Source organism: Somniosus microcephalus, chromosome 2 (assembly GCF_052327205.1).
Source record: "Somniosus microcephalus isolate GS21.2 chromosome 2, FLI_Smic_1.0, whole genome shotgun sequence".
Lineage (NCBI taxonomy): Eukaryota > Metazoa > Chordata > Chondrichthyes > Squaliformes > Somniosidae > Somniosus > Somniosus microcephalus.
Window position 1 is genome coordinate 75,070,460 of NC_140988.1, and position 19,996 is coordinate 75,090,455.

At 45.8% G+C, this 19,996-nt stretch overlaps 1 protein-coding gene across 5 annotated transcripts in view; it reads left to right on the forward strand.

Annotated features, from left to right (window-relative positions):
• glrbb (glycine receptor, beta b) overlaps window positions 1–19,996 on the forward strand; it is a 291,220-nt gene that overhangs the window by 265,188 nt on the left and 6,036 nt on the right. Inside the window, exon 10 of one of the 5 annotated variants that reach the window (XM_086010500.1) lies at window positions 10,456–10,658. The exons of the other annotated variants lie outside the window; for them this stretch is intronic. Within the exon in view, the coding sequence (XP_085866626.1) occupies window positions 10,456–10,593 (138 nt within the window). The 3' untranslated portion in view covers window positions 10,594–10,658. Of the gene's footprint in view, window positions 1–10,455; window positions 10,659–19,996 lie in introns of those variants that run through there. 5 annotated transcript variants of the gene reach the window in all.

Here is a 19,996-nt window from a genome sequence, read left to right on the forward strand (position 1 = left end):
GGTGAGTATTTCTACAGTCTAGTCGTTGAAGTAAAAGTAAGGTCTCTCGTTTAGAGTAAGTAGTGTTTAAAGTGAAGTAAGGTCCCTAGTGTATTTAATATTCTTTAATTTAAAGGAAGTAAAGCGAGTAAGTTAAGGACATGGCAGGGCAGCTCGGCAGCATGGCGTGCTCCTCCTGTGCTATGTGGGAAGTCAGGGACACTTTCGGTGTCCAGGGCGAACACGTGCAGGAAGTGTCTCCAGCTGCATCTACTCGAGATCCGCATTTCGGAGCTGGAGCTGCAGCTGGAGTCACTGTGGAGCATCTGCGAAGCTGAGATCTTCGTGGATAGCACGTTTAACGAGGTGGTCACACTGCAGGTAAAGAGTGCACAGGCAGACAGGGAATGGGTGACCACCAGACAGAGTAAAAGAACTAGGAAGGTAGTGCAGGAGTCCCCTGGGTCCATCTCTCTCTCCAACAGATTTTCGGTTTTGGAGACTGCTGGGGGAGATGGTTTCTCAGGGGAATGCAGCAAGAGCCAAGTCCGTGGCACTACGAGTGGCTCAGCTGCACAGGAGGGGAGGAAAAAGAGTGGGAGAGCAATAGTGATGGGGGATTCTATCGTAAGGGGAACAGATAGACATGTCTGTGGCCACAGACGTGACTCCAGGATGGTATGTTGCCTCCCTGGTGCCAGGTTCAAGGATGTCACTGAATGGCTGCAGGGCATTCTGAAGGGGGAGGCGAATAGTCAGAGGTCGTGGTTCACATTGGTACCAATGACATAGGTAGAAAGAGGGATGAGGTCCTGCAACAAGAATTTAGGGAGCTAGGTGGCAGATTAAAAAGCAGGACCTCAAAGGTTGTAATCTCTGGATTACTCCCAGTGCTATGTACTAGTGAGTATAGGAATAGGAGGATAGAGCAGAAGAATGCGTGGCTAAAGAGTTGGTGCAGGAGGGAGGGCTTTAGTTTCCTGGATCACTAGGTCTGCTTCTGGGGAAGGTGAGACCTGTAGAAGTCGGACGGGTTGCACCTGAACCGGAACGGGACCAACATCTTTGCGGGGAGGTTTGCTAGTACTGTTGGGGGTGGGGGGGTAAACTAACTTGGCAGGGGGATGGGATACGGAGTGGAGCTATAGTAGGGGGTGATGCACAGCCAAATATAGAGGAAAAAACAAGTCAGCCTGGAAGGCAGAGCAAATATGTAACAGCACAAGGGAGTATGGCAAGGCTGGATGGCATTTATTTTAATGCAAGGAGTCTTGCGAGTAAGGCAGATGAATGAAAGGTGTTGATGAACACATGGAAATAGGATATTGTTGCTATCACAGAGACATGGTTGAGGGAGGGGCAGGACTGGCAGCTCAATATTCTGGGGTATAGAATCTTCAGGCAAGAGAGAGGGGGGAGTAAAAGAGGAGGGGGTGTTGCAATATTAATCAAGGAGTCAATTACTGCTGGAAGGAGGGATGATATCTTCGCAGGTTCCTCTAATGAGGCCAAATCAGTAGAACTTAAAAACAAAAAGGGGGTAAGCACTTTGCTGGGAGTGTACTATAGGCCCCCAAACAGCCAGGGGGAGATAGAGGAACAGATATGTAGGCAAATCTCAGAGAAGTGTAGAAATAATAGGGGATTTCAACTTCCCCCAATATTAACTGGGATAGTCAGAGTGTGAAAGGCTTAGAGGGTGCGGAATTCTTAAAGTGCATCCAGGAGAGCTTTTGGAGTCAACATGTAGAAAGTCCTACAAGAGAGGGGGCGGTACTGGACCGAATTCTATGGAATGTAGCCGGGCAAGTGGTAGAAGTGTCAGTAGGAGAGCATTTTGGGGGAAGGCAGATTTTAATATGATAAGGCAGGATCTGGCCAAACTGGATTGGGATAAGCTACTTGTAGGAAAATCCATATCAGAGCAGTGGGAGTCCTTCAGAAAGGAAATAGAGAGATTACAGCGCCAGCATGTTCCCGTAAAGGTCAAGGGTGGGACCAACAAGCCCAGGGAACCCTGGATGTCAAGGGATATACATGAATGGATTAGGAAAAAAAGGGATGCTTTTGGCAGATACAAAGGACTAAAAACAGTGGAAGCCTTAGAGGAGTATAGAAAGTGTAGGGGGGTATTTAAAAAAGAAATTAGGAGAGCGAAGAGAGGGCATGAAAAAACACTGGCGGGCAAAATAAAGGAAAATCCCAAGGTGTTTTATAAGTCTATTAAGGGCAAGATGATAACCAGGGAAAGAGTAGGGCCCGTTAGGGACCAAAATGGCAATCTGTGTGTAGAGCCGGAAGAGGTAGGTGAGATTTTAAATGAATATTTTGCATCTGTGTTCACTATGGAGAAATCAGGCAGGGGGATTGTGATATACTTGAACAAATTAGTATTGAGAGGGACGAGGTACTAGCGGTTGTAGCGGGCTTAAAAGTGGATAAATCCCCAGGCCCAGACGAGATGTATCCCAGGCTACTGTGTGAGGCAAGGGAGGAGATTGCAGGGGCTCTGACACAAATTTTCTGAACCTCTCTGGCCACAGTGGAGGTGCCAGAGGACTGGAGGACAGCTAACATAGTACCATTATTCAAGAAGGGTAGTAGGGATAAACCAGGGAATTACAGTCCAGTGAGCCTAACGTCAGTTGTAGGGAAATTATTGCAAAAAATTCTGAGGGACAGAATTAGTCTCCACTTCGAGAGGCAAGGATTAATCAAGGATAGTCAGCATGGCTTTGTCCGGGGGAGATCATGTCTAACCAATTTAATTGAATTTTTTGAGGGGTTGACTAGGTGTGTGGATGAGGATAGTGCAGTTGATGTAGTCTGCATGGACTTCAGTAAGGCTTTTGACAAAGTCTTGTATGGGAGACTGGTCAAGAAGGTAAGAGCCCATGGGATCCAGGGCAATTTGGCACATTGGATCCAAAATTGGCTTAGTGGCAGGAGGCAGAGGGTGATGGTTGAAGGTTGTTTTTGTGACTGGAAGACTGTGTCCAGTGGTGTACCACAGGGATCGGTGCTGGGTCCTTTGCAGTTTGTAGTGTACATTAATGATTTAGATATGAATATAGGAGGTATGATCAGTAAGTTCGCAGATTAAACGAAAATTGGTGGAGTGGTAAATAGCGAGGAGGGAAGCCTCAAGCTACAGGACGATATAGATGGGTTGGTCAGATGAGCAGAACAGTGGCAAATGGAATTTAACCCTGAGAAGTGTGAGGTGATGCATTTTGGGAGGACTAACAAGGCAAGGGAATACACAATGAATGGTAGGATCCTAGGAAGGACAGAGGATCAGAGGGACCTTGGTGTGCATGTACATAAATCCCTGAAGGCATCAGGACAGGTAGATAAGGTGGTTAAAAAGGCATATGGAATACTTGCCTTCATTAGCCGAGGCATAGAATATAAGAGCAGGGAGGTTATGATGGAGCTGTGCAAAACACTAGTTAGGCCACAGCTGGAATACTGTGTGCAGTTCTGGTCGCCACACTATAGGAAGGATGTGATTGCATTGGAGAGGATGCAGAGGAGATTCACCAGGATGTTACCTGGGCTGGAGTGCTTCAGCTATAAAGAGAGATTGGACAGGCTGGGGTTGTTTTCCTTAGAGCAGAGAAGGCTGAGAAGGAACCTGATTGAGGGGCAAATTATGAGGGGCATATATAGGGTAGATAGAAAGGAACTTTTCCCCTTAGTAGAAGGGTCAATAACCAGGGGGCTTAGTTTCAAGGTAAGGGGCAGGAGGTTTAGAGGGGATTTGAGAAAAAAAATTTCACCCAGAGGGTGGTTGGAATCTGGAACTCACTGCCTGAAAGGGTGATAAAGGCAGGAACCCTCACAACATTGAAGAAGCATTTAGATGAGCACTTGAAACGCCATAGCATACAAGGCTACGGACCAAGTGCTGGAAAATGGGATTAGAATAGATAGGGCTTGATGGCCGGCGCAGACACGATGGGCCAAAGGGCCTCTTTCTATGCTGTATGAATCTATGACTCTATGGGGGAGAAATTTGGTATGTAGCGCCACCTATTAGTGCCTAAAGAGGGCAGTCGGTGGCTGTAGCGCCACTGGCCACGCCTCCCGGGATATTCAGCGGGGGTGCAAATGGTGGCGTTAGCCTGTTGCGCTGCGCCGCCACCGACGACGTCATCGGTGTGCGCAGCGCCCCGATCACGATATTTGGTAGCGAACGCCGCTGTAGCGCCGCTCGCTACCCGTGCCTGGTTCACGGGGCCTTGCTGTGCTGGCAGTGGCGCAAGTTAAGGTGGAGGTGCGGGGCGGCCGCCTTTTTCAGCGGCCACCTGCCAGCACCTCCGTCCCCGGCCTCCTGACCAAAACCTCCCCCCCCCCGCGCCCCCCCCCCCCCCCCGCGGCATTGCCGGCTGTTTCCCGGGAGCCCGGCACTTCTCCTCGGTGCCGGGCTCTTTTGCCGGCACTCGCGCTCGGGGATCGCGCTGTTGCAGGCCCCTCCCCCTTAACAGTGGGAGGAAGGCCTGCAGTACCGCAGCGTGCCATGCCGCAGCGTGTGGTGCTGCGGCACATTGCGCTGCGATATTCAGTTTCAGCGCCCTAAGAGGGACGCGGAGCGCCTCAAGCCTTGCCCCATCTCCCTCTAGGGGCGCTGAAACTGAATTTCAGATGTTCGTTAATGCTCCGAACGCTGCGCAAAAATCAGCGCCCAGGTGAACTTGGTGACACTTTAGCGCCTCAACCCAATTTCTAGGCCTATGACTCTAGCCATGATCTTATTGACTGGCGGAGCAGGTTCGAGGGTCCGTATGGCCTACTCGACTGCTATTTCTTATGCTCTTACATCATTACATGGTCACATTACTTTGCAAAATGTATCAACCACTGTATGAAAGGCTCCGACGAAGGGTCATCAACCTGAAACGTTAAATCTGTTTATCTCTCTACAGACGCTGCTTGACCTGCTGTGTATTTCCAGCATTTTCTGTTGTTATTGCATGAAATGCTCTATGGTTTAATTAAATTAATCATAAACAAACCAAATAAGTTGAACTCCAAAGAGCAGTAACTATGGAGAGAGAGAGGAGAGGCAGTAAGGATAAGTATGGTTATAAGAACATAAGAAGTAGGAGTAGGCCATACGGCCCCTCGGGCCTGCTCCGCCATTCAATAGGATCATGGCTGATCCGAACTTAGACTCACGTCCACTTCCCTGCCCTCTCCCCATAACCCCTTATTCCCTTATCAGCTAGGAACTGTCTATCTCCGTTTTAAATTTATTTAATGTCGCAGCTTCCACAACTCTCTGAGGTAGTAAATTCCATAGATTTACTACCCTCTGAGTGAAGAAGTTTCTCCTCATCTCAGTTTTGAAAGGGCAGCCCCTTATTCTAAGATTATGCCCCCTAGTTCTAGTCTCACCTGTAATGTATGTACCTTTAAGGGGGTACTACTTTCTACAGCTCATGTATACTGTAGTACCGGCAGTGACCACACCTGTATATAACGCTGAGTAGTAATCTGTTGTTTCAGTTGCAGTTTGAACCATGTTGAGTAAACACCTGTTGTACCATTCTCTGCAGTCCTTTTCTTATTATTACACGGACGTAACAGTGGCGACGAGCAAGTTCGAACCTACCTGCAACTCTGCATCACCTCCCAGGGATTCGCTCCTGGAGAACAGTGGAAGAAGGTCAAGTCCAGAAGCACGGGCGTCGACCACGGGCAACCGCCCAGTCATCCAGCGGAGATTTGAGCATCGCAGGGAAGGCTGTCGAGAGCCAGGCTTGGCTTTCCAGTCACGGTGGTCCAGCGAAACGGGCTGGCAATAGGTACTGCGCAGACCCTTCCCGGACAGCGACGGGCTAGAGCCCGACCGAGCGGCACAGAAAAAGGCCGAGCAGCGTCGACGGGGGAGAGAGAGAGGGCAGAGCGCACAGGGCGCAGCCGGTGTTCAGGACCGAGCGGCGTCAACGGGGGAGAGAGGCGAGAGAGAGCAGAGCGCAGCCGGTGTTCAAGGGCCGAGCAGCGTCAACGGGGGAGAGAGGCGCGCAGGAAAACGCGAGGCGCTACCATTGCCACGAGGACCGCAGAGAGCAGCGTTGGCAAAAGCGCAGGAGCAGCGCACGAAACCCACAGGGCGTCGCCATTTGCCACGAGGACCGCCGAGAGCGGCATTGGCAGCAGCGCGGGAGACGCCATTTTAAGCTGCAGCGGGGAAGAAAGGAAAGCGCGGGAGATGCCATTTTAAGCCAGTCTAACCACACTCAAAAATGCCAAAGAGTGGCAGTTACACAGCGTTCGACAATGAAGTCGAAGATTGGACGACATATGTCGAACGCATAGAAGTATACTGCAAGGCGAATGAAGTGCCAGATGACAAGAAAGCGCTGGTATTGTTGAATTCAATGGGTGCAAAAACGTATGGCTTACTACGAAACCTAGTAACCCCAGAGAAGCCAGTAGAAAAGGATTTTGAAAACATAGTGTCAATCCTACAGGACCACTAAAACCCCACACCGCTGCTGATAGCAGAAAGATTCAAGTTTCACAAACAGAACCAGCATGAGGATGAAAGCAATGCTGATTATTTAACAGAGCTGCACAAACTATCGAAACACTGCCAGTTTGGAGCGGGACTGGCAGATACCTTAAGGGACAAGTTTGTGTGTGGGCTTCAAAGTGAAGGAACCCAGAAACGGCTTTTATCTGAAAAGGACCTTACGCTGGAAAAGGCTTTCAGCATTGCGGTATCATATGAAGCAGCAGCACGGGGCGCTGCAGAGATACAACAGAGACCGCAAGAATATGGCACAAACGAAATGTCATATGGAACAGAGAAGTGCTATCGCTGCGGCAGAACAACACACGACCAGAATGATTGCTGGTTCAAAGACAAAGTCTGCAGACAGTGTGGAAAAGTAGGACACATAGCACGAGTCTGCAGGTCGGGAAAGAAAACCAGCAATAAGAAACCAACCAAAGGGAAGTACAAGAAGGTACATAAGATAACGGAGAATAGTTCAGACGAACAAAAGAGTGATAACGACTCCGAAAGCAGGGAACTGAGTTGTCTGAAACTACATAATGTGATCACAACGGAGGATCACCGAACCATTTGGGTCACTCTCAAGATAGCAGGAGTCCAGGTAAAGATGGAATTGGACACAGGATCAGCCCTAACAGTCATAAACCGATGGGACTACGAGCGGCTATTCTCACACATACCCTTGAGAGACACAAAAATTATTTTGAAGACGTACACGGGGCAAAAAGTCTACCCCAAAGGAAAAATAAGGGTGACCGTTCTATATAACGGTAAGGAAACACCAAAACTAGACCTGTATGTATTGCAAGATGGAGGACCACCATTACTGGGACGTGAATGGATCCGGAAAATACAACTGGATTGGCATTCCATACAGGCACTGACTGTGGCTGACAAAAAGGATGACGACATCACACCTGGGCGACTGTCAAAGATCCTAACTGACGCGAAAGAAGTGTTCCAGCAAGGACTCGGAACACTAAAAGGCATGACAGCGACGATTAAAATTGATGAAAACGCAAGCCCAAAAGTTTTTTACGGCCAGACCGGTACCTTATGCCATCCGCCCAGCCGTCAAAGCAGAGCTGGAGAGTCTGGAACGTTCAGGTGTACTGTCCAAGGTAAACTGGAGCGAGTGGGCTACACCCATCGTCCCTGTGATGAAAAAGTCGTTGAGCAGCATGCCTGGGGAACCAAGGAAGGTTCGCATCTGTGGGGACTTTAAGGTAACAGTGAACCCGGTGCTTCACACCGTACAATATCCACTTCCACGGATTGAAGATATTTTCGCCTCGCTATCTGGAGGGAAACGCTTCACTAAGATTGATCTGGCCCAGGCGTATCTGCAAATGGAGGTAGAAGAAGCATCAAAAAAATACCTCACAATCAACACCCATAAAGGTCTCTACCAGTACAACTGGCTGGTATTCGGGGCAGCATTAGCTCTGGCTATTTGGCAGAGGGCAATGGAACAAGTCCTGCAAGGGATCCCAGGGACCCAGTGTTATTTGGACGACATCCTGGTCATGGGTGAAAATGACAGTGATCACCTTGCCAACCTGGAGCAGGTGCTCACTAGATTGCAGGAATATGGGCTCCGAGCTAACTGCCCCAAATGCGAGTTTTTTAGAAAACAGATCTCGTATTGTGGCCACGTTATCGATAAAGAGGGGTTACATAAGTCCCCAGAGAAGATTGAGGCAGTAGCCAAGGCTCCAGCACCGGAAAATGCGTCACAACTGAGGTCGTTCCTCGGGCTGGTAAACTACTACCATAACTTCTTGCCAAATTTGTCTACAATACTACACCCACTGAACACCCTACTGCAAACTGGGGTGCCATGAAAGTGGAATGACGAATGTAGACAAGCTTTCCAGAAGAGCAAAACACTAATCACATCGAAAGAGGTATTGGCCCATTACAACCCAGCGTTACCAATTCGGTTGGCTTGTGATGCGTCACCCTACGGCATTGGAGCGGTGCTGTCGCACAAATTCTCGGACGGCTCAGAGAGGCCAATAGCCTTTGCGTCACGATCACTAACCTCAGCCAAGCATAACTACGCCCAGATTGACAGGGAGGCACTCAGCCGAGTGTGGGGAGTGAAAAAGTTCAATCACTATCTGCACGGGCAGAAATTCACCTTGTTGACTGATCACCAGCCTCTTGTCTCCATTTTTAATCCGAAGAAGGGCGTTCCGGTGATGACTGCGCAACGACTACAAAGATGGTCACTTTTTCTAGGGGCGCACCACTATGAGATTGAATATAAGGGCACGAAACAGCATGGAAATGCTGATGGGCTATCATGCCTGCCACTGCCTACTGCGGAGGAAGCACCAGCAGTGGATCCTGTCGAAATATTCCATTCGACTATAGTTGAATACCTACCGGTAACTAACGCTTGTATCGAAAAGGAAACCCGAAATGACCTGACACTGTCTCGGGTATATGATTTGACGGTGAAGGGATGGCCAGCATATGGCGACTCACTGTTGCCAGCGTTCTCGACAAGGAGAGAATAGCTGTCAGTGTGCCGGGGGACCTTGATGTGTGGATCCCGAGTGGTAATTCCACCCAAGTTAAGGGAGAGAGTGCTCAATGAGCTTCATGAGGGTCATCTGGGAGGGGTAAAAATGAAAAGCCTAGCCAGGGCTTATGTGTGGTGGCCGGGAATCGATAAACAAATCGAGGACCTGACCAAGAGCTGCTCAGGATGCCAGAAAGTCCAAAATGCACCACCACAGGCCCCTCTACACCCATGGGAGTGGCCCTCATCTCCATGGCAACGGGTGCATATTGATTTTGCTGGTCCATTCATGGACTCAATGTTTTTTAATAGCCGTGGATGCGCACTCGAAATGGCCTGAGGACATCAAAATGTCCTCCACCACCACGGAGAAAACTATTGCAGTCCTACGGACTAATTTTTGCCAGGAATGGCTTGCCAGAACAGATTTGCTCCGACAACAGACCACAGTTTGTGTCCGAAGAGTTCCAGAGGTTCTTGAAAAAGAATGGGGTAAGGCATTACACATCCGCCCCATATCATCCAGCCACAAATGGATTGGCTGAGAGGTTCGTACAAACCTTTAAGAAGGCAATAAAGGCTATGTACAATGACAACATTCCGCTGCAGCACAAGGTGGACAATTTCCTGTTCGCCTACCGGAATGCGACACATGCAGTCACCAACCAGGCCCCAGCCATGATGTTCTTTAACCGAAGGTTAAGATCTCGCCTGGATTTGCTCAGACCAAATGTATGAAGAGATGTTGAGAGTAAGCAATTCCAGCACATCCATGAGAAGCCAACAAGGAGCTTCAATGTAGGGCAACCAGTCTTGGCCCGCGACTACCAAACACAAAAATGGCAGCCAGGAATGATATGCACACAGCAGGGCCCACTAATGTACACAGTGGACGTTGGGGAGAGCATCGTGAGACGCCATGCTGACCAGATCCTAGAGTCACAGGAACAAGTCAACCCCATGCCTCGCCCATACGTACCTGGTGATGAACCCGACGTACAGGTAGCATCTACCCCAGAAACAGTAGCATCGGAAGCTGATGAACCAACCGATGACGGGGGCAGAATTGCCTCCGCACCAAGAGCAAGACACTCGGGAAAAATGCTATCCAGAAAGGATCAGGAAGCCTCCCCAAAGACTGAATTTATAAATAGACTATTTTCAGCTAATGTTGCATGTTAAAAGTGTTAATTGTAATTAGTTTGATATTTAATTGTTAAATGAGTGTTCTGGTACTGTTAATCTAAAAGAGGAGGAATTGTAATGTATGTACCTTTAAGGGGGGAACTACTTTCTACAGCTCATGTATACTGTAGTACCGGCAGTGACCACACCTGTATATAACGCTGAGTAGTAATCTGTTGTTTCAGTTGCAGTTTGAACCACGTTGAGTAAACACCTGTTGTACCGTTCTCTGCAGTCCTTTTCTTATTATTACACGGACGTAACATCACCCATCAGTGGAAACATCCTCACCGCATCCACCCGATCAAGCCCCCTCACAATCTTATATGTTTCGATAAGATCGCCTTTCATTCTTCTGAATTCCAATGAGTAGAGGCCCAACCTACTCAACCTTTCCTCATAAGTCAACACCCTTATCTCCGGAATCAACCGAGTGAACATTCTCTGAACTGCCTCAAGAGCAAGTATATATTTTCTTAAATATAGAAACCAAAACTGTACGCAGTATTCCAGGTGTGGCCTCACCAGTACCCTGTATAACTGCAGCAAGACTTCCCTGCTTCTATACTCCATCCCCCTTGCAATAAAAGCCAAGATTCCATTGGCCTTCCTGATCACCTGCTGTACCTGCATACTAACCTTCTGTGTTTCATGCACCAGGACCCCCAGATCCCTTTGTACTGTAACACTTTGCAGTTTCTCTCCATTTAGATAATAACTTGCTCTTTGATTTTTTCTGCCAAAGTGCATAACCTCACACTTTCCAACATTATATTCCATCTGCCAAATTTTTGCCCACTCACTTAGCCTGTCTATCTCCTTTTGCAGGTTTTTTATGTCCTCCTCGCTCACTGCTTTCCCTCCTATCTTTGTATCATCGGCAAACTTGGATACGTTGCACTCGGTCCCTTCCTCCAAATCATTAATATAGATTGTAAAGAGTTGGGGTCCCAGCACCGACCCCTGCGGAACACCACTAGTTACTGATTGCCAACCAGAGAATGAACCATTTATCCCAACTCTCTGTTTTCTGTTAGATAGCCAATCCACCACCCATGCCAGTACATTGCCCCCAATCCCGTGATTTTTTATCTTGTGCAGTAATCTTTTGTGTGGCACCTTGTCAAATGCCTTTTGGAAGTCCAAATACACCACATCCACTGGTTCCTCTTTATCCACCCTGTTTGTTACGTCCTCAAAGAATTCGAGCAAATTTGTCAAACACGACTTCCCCTTCGTAAAACCATGCTGACTCTGTCCGATTAAATTATGCTTATCCAAATGCCCTGTTACTGCTTCCTTAATAATGGACTCCAACATTTTACCAACCACAGATGTTAGGCTAACTGGTCTATAGTTTCCAGCCTTTTGTCTGCCTCCCTTTTTAAATAAGGGTGTTACATTAGCAGTTTTCCAATCTGCTGGGACCTTTCCTGAATCCAGGGAGTTTTGGAAAATTACCACCAATGCATCCACAATCCCTACCACTACTTCTCTCAAGACCCTAGGATGTAAGCCATCAGGTCCAGGGGATTTATCCGCCTTTAGTCCCATTATCTTACCGAGTACCACCTCCTTAGTGATTTTAATCATGTTTAGCTCTTCCCCCCCCCCCCCCATAGCCCCCTGTTTGTCCAGTGTTGGGATATTTTTAGTGTCCTCTACTGTAAAGACTGATACAAAATATTTGTTAAGCGTTTCTGCCATCTCCATGTTCCCCACCACTAATTTCCCAGTCTCGTCCTCTAAGGGACCAACATTCACTTTAGCCACCCTTTTTCTTTTTATATAACTGTAGAAACTCTTGCTATCTGTTTTTATATTTTTTGCTAGTTTACTTTCATAATCTATCTTCCCTTTCTTAATTAATCTTTTAGTTATTCTTTGCTGGCTTTTAAATGCTTCCCAATCTTCTATCCTCCCACTAGATTTGGCTACTTTATATGTCCTTGTTTTCAGTCGGATACTATCCTTTATTAATTTACTTAGCCACGGATGGCTGTCTTTTCTTTTACGCCCCTTTTTCCTCACTGGAATATATTTTTCTTGAAAGTTGTGAAATATCTCCTTGAATGTACACCACTGCTCATGTACCGTCTTATACTTTAATCTATTTTCCCAGTCCACTTTAGTCAACTCTGCTCTCATACCTTCATAGTCTCCTTTATTTAAGCTTAGTACGCTGGTTTGAGATCCAACTCTCTCACCCTCCAACTGACTTCGGAATTCAACCATGTTATGGTCACTCGTTCCAAGGGGATCCTTTACTAGGACATTTTTTATTAATCTTGTCTCATTACACAGGACCAGATCTAAGATTGCCTGCCCCCTGGTTGGTTCAGTTACATACTGCTCAAGGAATCCGTCCCTAATGCACTCTATGAACTCTTCCTCAAGGCTGCCCTGCCCAATTTGATTTGTCCAGTCAATATGAAAGTTAAAATCCCCCATGATTATAGCTGTTCCCTTATTACAAGCCCCAACTATGTCCTGATTTATACTCCGACCAATAGAGTTGCAACTGTTAGGAGGCCTATAGACTACGCCCACTAGTGACTTTTTCCCCTTATTATTCCTTATCTCCACCCAAACTGTTTCATTATACTGATCCTTTGACCCAGTATCATTTCTCACTATTGCAGTGATTCCATCCTTTATTAACATAGCCACCCCACCTCCCTTTCCTTCCTGTCTGTCCTTCCTAATTGTCAAATACCCCTGGATGTTTAGTTCCCAGTCATGGTCACCTTGCAGCCATGTTTCTGTAATGGCCACAGAAAAGTTAATTGAAAGTGAAATATTGCAAATTATGCATATAGGCAACCAGTGAGTCAAAAGAATCCTGACGGGTCCGTGTATACACTACAGTTGTGCTGATTTTGTATGGACCAGGACCATATTTAAATGGTTTTATTGGACATGCTTAATGATTTTTTTTTACACTTAAGTTTGATTTATTAAAATAATGGTCAAAAGAGGAAAAGTATTTTAGAGAAAGTAATGTGCTGAATGATATTGTGCCCCACATTTTTCTAATCCTAATTTCCATCGTAACCTCATTTGCTCTATTTCAAATAAATAATTTTGTAATATTGTAGAACTTATCTAAATATATATTTACAGTCCCGTTTACATTATGAAGAGCTCAGAAAATGGCAGCAAACTACCAAGTGTTTACTGCGCTCTTGTAGTGTTTCATAATTTTTACAAACTTAACTTTATAAGGCAGGCATTTATAGTGTTTGGATAAATAGTATTCAGTCTTAGTTCAATATTTATGCCTCCAGTCAAAAGTGCTGATCAAAAAAATTCATAGTAAATATTAATTAAACAGTAACTATTGTTTTCCAGAACTTTGTTCCACATAAACACCGATGGGCGAGCATTAGTGACATGCATTATTATCAAGTTAAGACCACCCAGGTGTCATCTATTGTTAGCAAGTCTGTAATTTCTTCGTTATCTTAGGAATATGGCAGCAGCCCATTTAAGTCACCACTGGTCTCTCAGCCAATCTGCACAGAACCATGAAAAAAACCTGAAAATTCTGGTCTATCAGCAGCTGAAGTTAGAAAAAAAGAGATGATACTTTGGGTGCAGACCCTTTGTCTGAACTGGAAACTTGAAGATAAGCAAGACAGTTCCTAGTGCTGAATTAAACAAGGGGGAGGGAGAAGTCTGAAGCATATCACGTGCAAATGGAGGGTCAGAGAGAGGCAAATTTAATGGCCTGTAAACAGAATGTTATGAAAATAAAAGAAAACTGCAACTAATGGAAGTACTTAGTGAATCAGTCAGCATCCATATATAGTAACGGCAGATTATGAGGTTTTGGATAGGTACCCTTCACCAGATTCAAGTTTGAGAAGGCAGGGAGGGATTGGAAGGCCTTGAGGAGGGGGGTGGGGAGATTGGGGGCCTGGGGGGGTAGGAGAACGGAAGGGTTGGTGTCAAGGGGCGATCGGAAGGGTCGTCGTGGGGGTCGGTGAAGCAGGTAAACTGGATCCAGTAGGTAAGTGGAAAAGCAGTCCTTGCTTCCCTTTAGCCAACAGGTTTCCCGAGGCCCAGGAAACCCGATTGGCCAGGGGTAATTTTGAAATGATGGTTAGTTCTGAGGTATGCAGCCTCATTACAATATTTAAATGAACAATTCGCCTACTGCGAGTGGATTGGTTGTCCGCACCCCATCCCTCCTCCATTAAAACCGGAAGTGGGCGGGTTAGAGTTGGTTTGGGGTCAGGTTTCAGATTTTTTACATTTTTACATGCCACCTGACCCAAACCCACCCATTTTAGGCAGTTAAAATTTCCCCTTTGTATTTATATAGCACCTTTCCTGGCCTCATGGTGGCCCATAGCGATTTATAGCCAATGAAATACTTTTGATGTAAAAAGAGAAAATGCTCAGCCGGTCAGGCTGCATCTGTGGAGAGAGAAAGAGAGTTAATGGTCGGAATTTTCAGAGGTAAGAATGGGTGAGTTGGAGGCGTGGGGGGAAGTAAAAGTTCTAAAAATGTAAAACCCGACTCCAACCCGCCCACTTCACCTTTCACTCAGGCAGGATGGGGGTGTGGGCTGCCAACCCACTGTCAGGAGGTGGGTTGGCAATTTACATGTTATAATAAGGCCTGAGGCCTCTACTTTAGGTTTTACTGCAGGCAGCCAGGATCCCGGGGCTGCAACGAGGCGGCCTCAGCCTCGGGGAGCAATCCTTATGGGCCGGGAGGAGCAGGAGTGCTTCCTCCTGGCCCCCCAAACTCACCCACCATCAGCCTGCCCTCCCACCAACCCCGGGGTCGGGGATCGGACCCTCCCCCAAGCATGGAACACCCCCTTCCCCACCCCCCCCCCCCCCCACCCCGGGATCGTGACTCCGGCCCCGGGGTAGGTGATCGGAGCCCTCCCGGAGATCGAGCTTCTACCTGGTCCTGTGGCCTCCTTGTCCGCGTTCCCCGCATGACTGAAAGACAAAAGGGAAGGTCTGTGTTAGGGCGGAAGGCAGGAGTGATTAAATGACAAAAGGGATGATGGTGCACCGCAAAAGGGGGCAATAAAAGAAGTTTTGAAGTGTAGTCACTATTATTTATTAGGCTATTCTCATACAGCTTCTCCTCAAGCTTTCCCCTGATAATTAACTCTATTGTTTTACTAGATATCGATGTCAGATTGATGGATCTGTTGTTCTTCAGATTAAATTTTTCCTCTTTCTTGAATATGGCTTGTTTCCAATCTAGTGGAACTTTTCCAACATTCATTGACCTTCTCATGATGATTTTTAACACTTCATAAATCTCATCCTGAATCTCTTTTAATAACCTTGGATAAATAGCATCTAGCCCTGGGGATTTATTCGTATTGAGCCCTTTTTGCCTGTTCAAATTCCTGAAGTCTAATTTTTCTATATCTATTGTTTCAATCATCCTACTTAGGTTCTGTCACCATCTGGGTTAGCTATAGGGCAATATGATTGATCTCTACATCCCTAGGGTATGAAGGGGTGATTCAGTCAGGACCCCTGCTATCCAGTAACCAATGGTAAAAAAAGTTAATGTGCGTGACATACTGTAGGGTGGCCAGTGCCAGTGAAATCATGTCCCATCATGAGTTGACTCCTAGAGAAGAGAAAGGGTGAAAAGAAAAAAATTTTGAAATCAAAAAATCAGATTTGGAAATGTTTCCCAATGTGGTAAATGATAGCATCAACCTCAAGGATGCTGAATCTATTCAATTTGCTGGTGTTTAGATGGCATCTGCATTTTTTGCTGCTGATTAAAGTTGTGAAATGGAGGCAGTGTCAATGATGGCAAATGAACACCAGCATTACTAGAACGCAAAAGCAAAATACTGCAGATGCTGGAAATCTGAAATAAAAACAGAAAATGCTGGAAATACTCAGCAAATCAGGCTGCATTTGTGGAGAGAGAAACAGAGTTAACGTTTCAGGTGTGTGACCTTTCATTAGACCAGCTTTACTGAGGTCAGCCCCAGGATTTCTTGAAAGTCGTGCATTCTTCAAATGACCTTTCACTAAAGGAGATTTTTCTGGGTCTGCACCCAGGTGCAGTAGATCAGCTTGCTGAATATTGAAAGTGAACGAGTCAGAGTATATACCTGTAAAGGGACCCGCCCAATTTTTGTCCATTAATTTAAGTGGAAGAAACTTTACAGCAATACACTTTGACACACCCAATGCTTTGAGATCTGTTGCATTCAAGCAATCCTATACACCTGCGTCCAGAATCGGGAACATTTCCCCTATGGCTTCTCCAGAGTGCCAGACCTATTGCACTGGCCACTGTGCAAGAGGTGTAAAGACGAACAAGAGAAGGGAGAAAAAAGAATTTAAAAAGTAGAGTAATAATCAAGTATGAATATAGAAGAGGAATTGAGAAAGCAAGATTTGAAGAGAGAAACACAAATGACTTGGTTGCATACACATGAGACTGCAGGGGCAACAATAGGCTTCTTGACTCCCTGCTGAATCAGCAATCTTCAATGCTTTAAGTGAATCAGCATTTACTGTACTGGGCAGCACTCTGTTGCATCTTACCTTCATTATAATACACTTTGGGTGCTGGGACTGGGGCCAGATCAGTGCCATGCCACAAATTTCAACCTATTAGCAGTATAAGGGGTTGGTGGCAGCCTGACTTTAACTTCAGTGACATCAGCAATAAAGCTCCCCAAGAGAATATCTTCTACTAACTTTTCTCTCTTCAGCTAGAATGTAACCGTAGCTGGTAAAATGCCCTGCTTTTATTTGATATTTCTAAAAAAAGCATGCTGCCACTTCTACTAGCAATCTTTTTTTCTCTTGATTAAAAAGAGCTCCCCAAAATGCAAGAGTCCAGTAAATTTCTTGATTTTGATTAAGCATGTGTGGAGTTCTGAAACCTCTCCACCCTTGCTCTCATAGCAGTGGTCAGTATAATTGGACAGTTGCTCCACATACAACTATACATTTGGCATTGATAATATAGTGGCCCATTATGGGGTACAGTAGTGTAACGGTTATGTTACTGGATTAATAATCCAGAGAATATGAGTTCAAGTCCCACCATGGCAGTTTGAGAATTTGAATTCGGTTTAAAAAAAATCTTGAAATGAAAAGCCAGGTTCCTTCGTATCCATTACGAATACAAAAACAAGGAAGTCATGCTAAACCTTTACAAATCACTGGTTAGGCCTGAGCTGGTGTAGTGTGTACAATTCTGGGCACCACTTTAGGAAGGATATCAAGGCCTAGGAGAGGGTACACAGGAGGTTTACCAGGATAATACCAGGGATGAAGGACTTCAGTTATGTGGAGAGATTGGGGAAGCTGGGATTGTTCTCCTGAGAGCAGAGAAGGTTAGGTGGAGACCGAATCAAGATATTCAAAATTATGAGGGGGTTTGATAGAGTAAGTAGGGAGAAACAGTTTCCTCTGGCAAGTTGATCAGTAACCAAAGGTCATAGATTTAAAATATTTGGCAAAAGTACAAGAGAGGAAGTGGGGCGAAATTATTTCACACAGAGGGTTGTTAAGATCTGGAATACACTACTTGAAAAAGTGGTGGAATCAGATTCCATAGGAACTTTCAAAAGGCAATTGGACATGTATCGGAAGAGAACTAATTTGCAGAGGTATGGGGAAAAGGCTGGGATGTGGGACTAAATTGAACACCTCTTTCAAAAAGGCGGCACAGGCACGACGGGCCGAATGGCCCCCTTCTGTGCTGTAAGATTTTATGAATGCTTGCTGACTTCCTTAATGGCTCCCTTTGCTTAGCATCCTTCTAATTACCCACAGGAGATGTCTCTGGGTCAACCCATCTTACACCAGGTGACAGCAGATTTATTTTGCCATGTAAACACCTACAATGTGCTGTTACCCCCTTTCTGATGGGTTTAAATATCTGGCTTCAAACTATAAGTGAACTGCCTGGTTTTAATTTGTATAACAGTATGTGAAGCGATTGCAGTCAACATAACGGGCCTGAATTTGCGGTTGGAGGCTTCTCGCAGGCGAATGCCTCCGAACCGTAAGACCTGATGGTCCTGGAGGTTCGTAGACTCGCGCTCCTGGGCCTCTATGCATAAGCCTGCGTAAAGGCCCATGTATCCCAGGGGTGCAGGCAGTTTGCAAGCACCCTGGGATCACATGGGCCAGGCCAACCTATGAAAAGGGGGATTCCCATTATGCTTATGGGGATTCCATTAACGTACAGAATCCCCATAAGCTTAATAGGAATCACCTAAAAAACACAAAGTTCACACCAGTTAAATAAAAATAAATCATTACATGTTCAAAATTAATTAAAATACAATTAAATTAAACATTTAAAACAAAATGTAATTTTTGGGAAAATGAATGTAAACGTTTTAAAGGGGCTAAAAATAACCTATAACTAATTTTAAAGGTTTGTTATGTTTAAATAATTTTTTTTAATTCTTACACTGGTAAAAGAAGGCCCTACGCCTGCTTTTACCAGGCGTAAGAGTTTCACGGGCATTCGCTGGGCAGTAGTTGGGCAAATAGCCCAATTCTCTGCCCGCGGATGTCCATTTCCCGGGGATGCAGATGATCTGTTAAGCTGAAACTTGACAGATTGCAAGTTCTGGTTTTTCACGCATGCGCATCGCGCACGGAACCCATAACTTGCGGGGCACTTACGGTACGTAAGCAATCATAGGCCCCGGAAAATCCGGGCCAATGTGTTTTAGTCTTGTGCTAAGTGAGCTAATGTGGCATGGTGTCCTTGCAACTTTCTTTCAATTTCATGTGATTCAGAGTGCTCTGTATCTGTGTCAAGAATGTCCTGTGCTGCACTCGTTGCATGGGGTTTCATGCTTTCAGGGATATCTCTTGTCACTTATGCAGAAACCTGGGATTGCCCCTGACCGGAGTGCCAACTCCCACCCTGTTCTAGTGCTGCTGCATGTATACATACCACTGCTCTATGTATACATACCACTGCTGCATGTATACATACCACTGCTCTATGTATACATACCACTGCTGCATGTATACATACCACTGCTGCATGTATAAATACCACTGCTGCATGTATACATACCACTGCTCTATGTATACATACCACTGCTCTATGTATACATACCACTGCTCTATGTATACATACCACTGCTGCATGTATACATACCACTGCTCTATGTATACATACCACTGCTGCATGTATACATACCACTGCTGCATGTATAAATACCACTGCTGCATGTATACATACCACTGCTCTATGTATACATACCACTGCTCTATGTATACATACCACTGCTCTATGTATACATACCACTGCTCTATGTATACATACCACCGCTGCATGTATACATACCACCGCTGCATGTATACATACCACTGCTCTATGTATACATACCACTGCTGCATGTATACATACCACTGCTCTATGTATACATACCACTGCTGCATGTATACATACCACTGCTGCATGTATAAATACCACTGCTGCATGTATACATACCACTGCTCTATGTATACATACCACTGCTCTATGTATACATACCACTGCTCTATGTATACATACCACTGCTCTATGTATACATACCACCGCTGCATGTATACATACCACCGCTGCATGTATACATACCACTGCTCTATGTATACATACCACTGCTGCATGTATACATACCACTGCTCTATGTATACATACCACTGCTGCATGTATACATACCACTGCTGCATGTATACATACCACTGCTGCATGTATACATACCACTGCTGCATGTATACATACCACTGCTCTATGTATACATACCACC